Here is a 10,000-nt window from a genome sequence, read left to right on the forward strand (position 1 = left end):
CCAACTCGCATTCCTCGGTTGTGGAATTTATTTCCGCAAAACTGGACGGGGCTCACAGTGCGGCCCGCAGAAACGGCCTCCGTGGGGAACACGGCACTGTGTGGGAGCGGAGCCTTAAGCCCATTATCTTCACTCATCCTGACCTGTTTCAGGCCCCTCTGACTGACAGGGCTAAGAACCCCGTTCTTAAATCCCAATTATGGGAACATAAAAACGTCACCACGGCGGACGGACCCAGCGCTGACCTCTTCAACTTGTGTGCTTTTTTAACAACTTTAAATCGTAATTGATGAACTTGCTTCTCGCCAAGCATAAACGAACCCGCACCGATCAGCGGAGAGGGAAAAGAGGGAGAGGAGAAAGAGGGAGAGGGAAGAGAGGGAGAGGAGAAAGAGGGAGAGGAGAAAGAGGGAGAGGGGAAAGAGGGAGAGGGGAAAGAAAGTAAGACGTTTTAAGCAGAGCCCGCGACTGATTCACGAAGCTAATTAAAGAAGGCGCTGGAGGTATCGCGCGGTTCTGCTGAACGCTGCGGAGCGCAGGAGGGGGGAGTCAGCAGGCCGGGGCCCAACACTCCTCAACATCTTAACGTATAAACACTGACCACCACTTACAGCAGCAATTCAGAGGAAAATGCACTTTCTCCCCCCGCTAATTTCTCTGAATTATGAGTATGCTTATTTGGATTATAAAGGGGATTTTTTTGGAGGGGGGATTTTTTGCCATTTGTTTTTTCATGGCGGTCAGTTGACTTGAAAATTGACCAAATTATGGAATTTGAATCAATAATTTCAGTAAATTATGACAACATAACTTGGTGTGTGTGACATTGGGGTAGACTCCTGTATATGATGAGGCCTTTGAGTAAGGCAGGTGTGCAGTGGCCCTGCCGATCAAACGGTGAGCACAGACAGCCGCCGGTATTTTGGGCAGGAGCTCACCTCCACGTCCTTGTACTTGTCCCGCAGGTCCATGAGGCGATGGTAGGCCTTGATGGCCTCGGCAAACTGCCCGACATCGATGCACGTGATGAGGAAGTTCTCCCAGATCTGCCAGTGCTCGTAGTTACACTTCAGAGCCTCCTGCAGGGTACGGAAGGCCTTGTTCCTGTTTTGGGGGGGGGGGGGGAGGAACAGAATAGACCCCCCGCGGTTAAAGACCACTCACAGCAAGATAATCACAACATTCGGAGAAAAGGACCCCGGGGCTGTTCTCTAAAAGTTTACCAGAGCTTCGCCTTAGTGATCCTCATAAGACCTGCGTCTAATTAAAGCCTGAAACTTACTTAATGTTATCCTCTTCGAAAAGTCAATTAGTATTTAAATATGAACTACGGGGGGGGAGAAACGTTCGGTAAACGGCCCACGCGACACCGGCGTATGAATATGCGGGCCGCGCTGTTCCCGCGCACACACATTTCTCTTCCTTCCCTCATAAAAATTATATTTTACCACAGGCGGACAAAACTCCCCAGCATCCCCCCCTGCACCTCTCCGAGCTCTACCTGCAGAACAGAACACATGCTCTGAGACCGTTCGGAGAGGCTCGGGCTGAATTAGCGCCGCTAACAGGGTTTTAATGGGAGCTCCCAGTTTAATTTCAGGCTTGAAAGCACCTGGATGATTTGAACGGATGTGAGGGGCCAGTTCCCAGAAATAAAAAAAAATAAAAAAAGAGAATTAAAAAAAAACATGACAAGAGTCTGGAGTGAAGTCCCTGGCAGGAAGCGGCCGTTTTCAGGGGAAATAACCGAACCTGGCAAAAACAGCCGTTAGTGCGGAGGTTCTAATAGACCTGCACGCCTAGTGAGTGTTGTTAATGCAGGGAGAGTATCGGGGGGGGGGGGTGCCTTTAGATTTATATCTCTAATTAAGAATGTGTGTCTGAGTGTTTCTACTGGAAGCACCAAAGCACATGTCCGGGACGGAACAGGATCGCTAAGACCCATCGGCTCTCTGACACAGTGATAGTGGTTAAGGTACATGACTGGGACACGCAAGGTCAGCGGTTCGATCCCCGGTGTAGCTACAAGAGCAAGCCCTTGAGCAAGGCCCTTAACCCTGCATTGCTCCAGGGGAGGATCGTCTCCTGCTTAGTCCAATCAACTGTACGTCGCTCTGCCAAATGCCATTAATGTAATTAATCTAACACCTGAATGAGGCTTGTTTCTCACCTTGTACGTCCTGGCTCTAACCCCAACACCGGGTCACACTCCTCCCAAAAATGCTAATTCGACATCTCTTCTAGGGGATAAACTATGTGGGACGTTTGGGTCTCCAAGAGATGCTCAACCCTCCCTGCACAAACCCCGCCCCCACTCAAACCGTGTCCAATCAGGAGGCGGTGGCACCACTCACTTCTGTTTCAGTCGGATGTAGGCGGTGGAGAGGTTGTTCCAGGCTTCAGCGTTCTGCAGGGATGAACAGAACCCTATTTATTTGCACAAGCAACCATGGAGTGGTTTTACAACACAAAATGGCTGCCAGACGAGCCTTGAGCAGGTACCTGTAATAAGGCACTTCTGGGTTGGGAGCAGTGCACATACGTGCTGTATAACTTATTAAACTGAAGAGGATGTATATTGTTGTTTTTACTATATTATATATTGTATGTGCTTTGGCGCCAATGATTCATTTCTATTCATGCCAATAAAGCCACTAGAATTAGAATTTGAGAGAGGGAGGAAGAGGGAGGGAGAGAGATAAAGAAGAGAGAGAAGAGAGAGACAGAGACAGAGAGAGACGGAGAGAGACAGAGACAGAGATAGACGGAGAGAGACAGAGAGAGAGATGCCCACAGCCCTGCCATGCTCTCAGCCCCCTCTCTGTCCCTGTCCTGAGTCTTGGCAGCAGCTCCTGACTGGGCAAGTAGCACGGCAGGAGCCTGTGGGGACACGGTTCTACTCTGAGTAACTCCTCTGAGGAGGTAAGCAGTGGGAGAAGGGGGGTCTCCCCACTTCCCCCAGCTGTGGCACCCCTTAAATCAGAGAGAGAGAGAGAGAGAGGGGGGGGGGGGGGGTGGCCGGAGACAGAGCTGCGTCTTCCATTACCGCCACATTCCACAGCAGCGTCGTCACGACCGGCTTCCGCTGCGTCTATCACCCTCGCCCCCCCACTCTAACCCCCCGGGAGGAGGGTAACAGACGGCGGTGTGGGGTAACTTACGTCCGGTTCCAGCCCCACGCAGCGCTGAAAGGCCCTGGCAGCTCCCTCGTAGCCCTCCAGCGCGATGTAGGCACAGCCCAGCGAGAACCACACACCCAGCTATGGGGGGTACACAGGGAGAGAGGGGTCAGGTTGGGGTGTCTCGTTTCCTGTACAACTGGTAACTAATCGACTGGTGACTGTGACAAATCCTTCCCCCACTCCCCTCCCCATAACACACACCACCTTCAACTCCAACCCCAACCCCTTCCCATAACACACACCACCGTCAACCCCAAAACCAAACCTTCCCCATATACACACACCACCTTCAACCCCAACCCCAACCCCAAGCCCAAGCCCAAGCCCAAGCCCTCCCCATAACACACACCACCTTCAACCCCAAAACCAAGCCCTTCCCATAACACACACCACCTTCAACCCCAAAACCAAGCCCTCCCCATAACACACACCACCTTCAACCCCAAACCCTCCCCTCCCCTCCCCAGGAAAACGCAGTCTCATGGCAAAGTTGAGCCTTCTTGGGTGTTCTTACAGTATAACGCCACCTTGTCTTATATGTGAGAGGGAGACCAGGCCCAATATCACACGGTTCCTGTAGTTGAGCGCGTAACCGTGGCACCCAGCAAGTGGCGGCAAGTACCTGGCCCGCCCCCTCCAAAATCTCACGCAACAGGCGCCTATGTCCAATACCACCCCCCGGGAAAAGGGTCTACAGCTCCTACTGAAGATGTGCCTCCATTCACCGGCTGGCCAACCTCACCCCCATCTCGTACTGGAAGGCCTGAGATGCAGAAGTATCCCAATCCTGACAGGTTCCACGTGAGGGGGGGGTGGCTTTGCTCCATCGGTCTTTGCACTGGGGAGGTTTAGGTTGGGAGAGAGCCAGCAGCCCACTGTCTGCTGTCTGAGTGACAGGGCAAACGAGGGGGGGGACCCCACAGGGTGACAGGCAGCCAGAGCTTATGCAGTTCAGTGACAGCGCCAGCCCCCCCCCCCCCCCCCCCCCGAGCCAGGCGGAGAAGCCTCACATCTCCGTTAAACGGGCCGGGCCTTTCCCCGCGATGGAGACCTCAATCATCACAGGAGAGGCTGTGACACTTCCCCTGAATCGTCAGCTTTCTCTCCGCCGAAGCTGCAGCGCTAGCAGAACGCCATCGCGAAACTGGGGCACCCATCTCCCCTCCCTCAGCATCATCAAAAAACCACCGAGTCATTAAGGGAAGTTATATGGAAAACAAACTTTCCTTTTACTGCGGGGGGGAAACCTAGGACAATATATCAGGGAGGGCAGACAGACAGGCACTAACTCTGTGGGTATCCTGTGGGGAGAATTAACACCATGGTCCCACAGCAGGGGGCAGGGAGGGGGCTGAGTGAAGGGAGGTGTAACTCCAAACACTCCCCAAATCTGTGCAAGAGGAGCCCGATTCTGGAGCCCAGCCATCTATAAAATGCCAATTCCACCGTCCGTGTGATATGTTGACTGCCCTACTTATCTCATTCGATCCAGTTGACAAAATAAATAAAATCCTTTAGACCCCGTCAAAACATTCTCCACAAAGTTCTGTAAGTTTCTTATTTTATTTATTTTCTTCATTTTTTAAATCTTGTAATTTGCATTCAAGTACAGCGGCTGCTCGCTCCTACTCTGAGGAAAGAAGAAGCTTAAGTATTGAAAGACTAAACACTGCACGATCCCCCCGCCATTTTAAAGAGCACATTTACCATTTTGACAGCGGAGCTCAGTTTTTCCGAGAGAAAGGACTATAAAAAAAGAAAAAGAAAACAATAACATAACGTTCACCTCAAACTATTCGCCCTGACCCTGTCTCTGTCACCATCACCGTCCCCGCCATTGGCAGGCTTTGGGGAAAGGCCCGGCCAGTGAGGAGGAAGGCTGAGCATGTGGTTGTCGTGCGCTAACGGGTCTTCAGTCAAGGCTTTCCGCAGAGGAGGGTGACAGGGTTATACACACAGCCGCTTCACCAGCGAGGCCCTTTGAGCCCGGGCTGACAGGGCGGGATGGGGGAAAGGGGGGCTCGGTGGGCACGGCGGACGCCCGGCGGTTACGTAACCCCGCGCGGGGGGCTCTTCTGCCCGGCAACAGGATCCGAGAGGGCCTGCAATTAAGGGCCCTCCCCCGTGACTCCTTCCAAAAACAGTTAAAATAATCATCAGGCCGGGAGCCGTCAGTCGGCAGGAGCCGGGGCCTCCGTTCCGCCGTTCCCGCCGAAAAGGATTTACGGCCAAACGGCGGCTCAACGAAAGCTTTACGGCGAAGGAGCCGGGCCGGAGTGCAACTACAGCCCACCTTTTACACGAAAGTAAAGCAAGCCCTCAACCGCTGCTTTACCCCCTTTATAAAAACAGAAGCCTGGACACAAATCAAGCGCTTGACCCTCTGGGTAACCCCTCTACCCCGTCCAGCGCCCCAGCCCAGAGCCACACACACAGAGGCCACGCGTTGCACCGAAGGTCGGCCATTTTGGGATTTCATGCCAGCTCTTGCTCTGCCTCTTGCTGAATTATTTAAATAGCAATTATATTTATTCAATCAGACATTTTGTACAAGGCGTTGAGCTGTAGCTGAATACTACACACGTGCCCTTTGTGAAAATATTAAATGAACCAGTACTGGTATGTCTATGAAACTAAGGGGAATCATTTGAATCATTTGTTGGAATTTTGTACAAAGAGTATACATGTATGGTTGGGGTGGAGAGGTGCATTTTGAATCACCCAAGCACCTCTAAGATATTGGCCGAAGGGCAGTGTTGGGTGAAGGCAGGTAAACCTGCACAGCGTTGGGTGAAGGTCTTTATACCTGCACAGTGTTGGGTGTTGGTGAGAGTATACCTGCACAGGGTTGGGTGTTGGTGAGAGTGTACCTGCACAGGGTTGGGTGTTGGTGAGAGTATACCTGCACAGGGTTGAGTGAAGGTGTTTATACCTGCACAGTGTTGGGTGTTGGTGAGAGTGTACCTGCACAGGGTTGGGTGTTGGTGAGAGTATACCTGCACAGGGTTGAGTGAAGGTGTTTATACCTGCACAGTGTTGGGTGTTGGTGAGAGTGTACCTGCACAGGGTTGGGTGTTGGTGAGAGTGTACCTGCACAGGGTTGGGTGTTGGTGAGAGTGTACCTGCACAGGGTTGGGTGTACCTGCACAGTGTTGGGTGTTGGTGAGAGTGTACCTGCACAGGGTTGGGTGTACCTGCACAGGGTTGGGTGTACCTGCACAGTGTTGGGTGTACCTGCATAGGGTTGGGTGTACCTGCACAGGGTTGGGTGTACCTGCACAGGGTTGGGTGTACCTGCACAGGGTTGGGTGTTGGTGAGTGTACCTGCACAGGGTTGGGTGTACCTGCACAGGGTTGGGTGTACCTGCACAGGGTTGGGTGTACCTGCATGCCGTTGATGCGCAGCGAGAGCTCGAAGCACTCCACGCACTGCTGGAACTCCTTGTTGCGCAGGTGCAGCAGGGCCTTGGAGCGCTGGGCGCGGGCGCTGCGGTGGCCCGACAGCTCCCAGGCCCGGTCGTAGTACTGCGGGTCCCTCAGCACGTCCCCCAGCAGGCAGTACAGCGAGGGCGTCTCCTTCTTCTCCAGCTCCCTGCGCAAGATCTCCTCCGCCTGGGACAGAGAGGGGGAACCGGTCAAAACGCCATCCCCCCCCTTCTCAAACCTCACCACTGCCATTTGCCCCCCTCACCCAGCCACTCCATCCCCCCTCCTCCAACCCATCACTGCCATCCCACCTCCTCCAACCCACCACTGCCATCCCCCACCTCCTCCAACCCACCACTGCCATCCCCCACCTCCTCCAACCCACCACTGCCATCCCCCACCTCCTCCAACCCACCACTGCCATCCCACCTCCTCCAACCCATCACTGCCATCCCACCTCCTCCAACCCATCACTGCCATCCCACCTCCTCCAACCCACCACTGCCATCCCACCTCCTCCAACCCACCACTGCCATCCCACCTCCTCCAACCCACCACAGCGAGGAGTTTTTCAACTTCTAGCCCTAACTCTGAAATAAAAATAACCCGAGGGCTTCTTGTCCACAGACATTGCTGGGCAACTTCACTTCAACGCTTTCTCAACCCCTTAAACTCACTCACAGTTGCCGAACAAATCTAAAAAGCTTGCATTAAATGGCCTGAAAGTGGCAAATGCTGATTGGAGCTCTTGCCATCACTTGAATGTGGTTCTATATAGGCCTCGATTCTCCACTTTGCCCTGCGACACAATCTTATCAATATCCACCACCAACGATTGCACACACACATTTCGAAAGTTTTGAAGTCAGCTGTTTAAGTGGAATAAAAACATTTTCTAACGCTCCCTTTGAATTTGAGGCACCAACTCCGCAGATTAACCGCATTCTATTTGTTATTCAAATATTTTATGGTTGAGAAGAGAGGAAGAAGAGCAAATCTTCAGCCAATTTGAGAGCGCGGTCCCTTCAGGACTGCAGAGCTAAGCAAATCCATTAGTCTCAGTTATGAAAAAACACAATGACGCGCGCGCACACACACACACGCTGACACACACAGACACACACACACACACACACACACACACACAGTATCATGGGAACGGTTTAAGTCTACGGTTCAGCAGTGGTACAGTCAGCCCGGAGACAGAAACAGCCTGAATGAGTCCAGTAAAGTGGATTAAGCAGATTACTACTGAGGCGCCTTAAATTCTCTCCCCTAATTTTATTTGTTCATTTTATCCCCCTCTCTCCTAAATGGGCTGTCAGCCTTCACAGCTTTCTGTTGCCTTTTCAGTGAACCTCGGCTGGGGTGAAGAGCGTTTTATTTTTTTTCTAAGTGCATGATAATGCTGGGTTTGAGCCAACAAGAGCAGTACTGTGCGGCCTCTCTCACTGGGACACAAACCAGGCCTGGGGCCTTCACCACCGCACACTTCTGGAGGTGAATGAATCACCAAGAACCAACGCGGTAATAATTATTAACCTGAAGCAACCCACAACAATGCAAGGCAGGACATACTTTCACTTCGGCCAGACTGTAAAAGGGTCCAGTCAAGTAAAATTTAATGGGCTCTCTCTCTCTCCCCCTCACGCACACAGACACGTAGATACACAGACACAAAGACAACAACAAAAATAAACTGTTGATCTCTACCGTCTTTTATCAAAGGGTGTCACATCTGTTTCTTTGAACGTTGTGTGTAAACAACAAATCACCGTCTGGTTTTGATGAAAATGGGAAAAGCATTTTGCGCACACGGCCACAGGTGCCGGGAGAAGATAAAACGCTCAAAGAGAATTAAGCTGCTCCTCTCCACACTGTGTGTTTTGGAAAGTTCACTTTTTACTGCCGCGCTGACAAAGTGCTAATGGTATGGGCAGTAGACCTTTGTCTGAGACAAATAAAAATGTGAGACAAAATTACAGACACCCATTTGGAGCTGGAGCAGAGTTCACCGCAGGTTCAGGACAACAGCACAGCACAACACAACGCCCACCACTGGTTTGCCGTGGAAGGAGTCGATGCTTTAAAATGTCCGGGCCCGTAATAACGAAGCATCTCAAACCATCTCACAAAGCATCTGAGATCAGGTTCCCCTGTCCATCTGCTCACCTCCTCCATTACGAGCTTGAAGGTAAAAACTGATCCTAGATAAGCTCTTAAAGCGTTGTGAAGATGGGAACATTCCCCATGAGTGCTCGTTGTACCATCGTCCTGCACACGTTTCCCCGCTAAGCGTGAAGATTAATAAGGAGCATCGTGGTTTGCGTGCCCGTCTCTGGGGAAAATCTGACGAACTCCTGCGATGTTTCCTGAGAGGGGCTCTCTGCCCACTGGCCCTTCTTCAGTGAATTCACCGGCCGCCACAGATCAACTTCTCCCCACCGTGCCGGGTCTCAATGACCGCTGATTAAAGAGCGATTACAGCAGCCATTTGTCTCGCACATCCATATTTTAAAAGGTCTTTTTGGAATATAATCGTCCACCCCCCCCCCCCCCCCTGCCCTTCATGCGAGATATTTTCAATAAAATGGAACTCTTTCAATCTGGAAAAACAAAACCTTTCTTGGGAATCCGAAGATCAAGGGTCCTGGCTCCCCGACCCGCCAACGTTCCGTCGCTAACGCGCCGTTAGCGCATTCAGATTTTTACAGTGTGCCGCCGTCGCCGGGGACGATTTATCACCTGCGCTGGAGTGCCACGGCGGCGGCCCGCCCGGGAGCGCTCGGGTTTCAGGGCCGAGGCCCAGACCGCACGCCGAGAAGGCTCCCCGCTCCAACCCACGTCCCGGGCTCCCCGCGCGCGACACACACCCTGCCCGCAGCACCACCACAGCCCCCTGAGAGCCACACGCACTCCTGGCCCCTTCTGGCACTTTGGTCTGGCGAGAGCAGCAGATTTTACATTCTCTTTATTTTATTATTATTTTTTTTACAGATTAGCTCAGCACCTAGAGAGGAAACCCCGGTCTGCCCCTGTTGCAAGCCTTTGGAGCAGGCCGCACCGGAGCGAATGGGTTTAGTCACCGTCTCCTCCGCTTCTTCAGGCTAACGTGGTCTAATATGTTGGGACGAGGGGGCAATAAACCACTGGGGGGGGGGGGGCAGTCTGGGAGTGACTGGGGGGGTGGTTGGTGTAATGGTGCAGAATTTGGGTGCGTGGGAGGGGTTGGAGGAGGAAAGGAGTCCTCCAACAATGACTGCAGAGCGTGGAGAGGTGTCAACATCCACTCGTTAATATGGCACCTTGGCTCCGGCCAACCAAGAAACGATTCAATTAGCGGTCTCTCGCACGCCGAACACGCATCCACACGGTTACCCTTGACACGCTCC

General features: G+C 52.5%; 1 protein-coding gene across 1 annotated transcript in view; it reads right to left on the reverse strand.

Moving 5' to 3' along the window:
- ttc27 (tetratricopeptide repeat domain 27) overlaps positions 1 to 10,000 on the reverse strand; it is a 98,172-nt gene that overhangs the window by 9,415 nt on the left and 78,757 nt on the right. Inside the window, 4 exon segments of the mRNA XM_061227506.1 lie at positions 939 to 1,104; positions 2,355 to 2,407; positions 3,162 to 3,260; positions 6,567 to 6,794. Coding sequence (XP_061083490.1) covers positions 939 to 1,104; positions 2,355 to 2,407; positions 3,162 to 3,260; positions 6,567 to 6,794 — 546 coding nt within the window.

Source organism: Conger conger, chromosome 18, assembly GCF_963514075.1.
Source record: "Conger conger chromosome 18, fConCon1.1, whole genome shotgun sequence".
In the NCBI taxonomy this organism is placed as follows: Eukaryota; Metazoa; Chordata; class Actinopteri; order Anguilliformes; family Congridae; genus Conger; species Conger conger.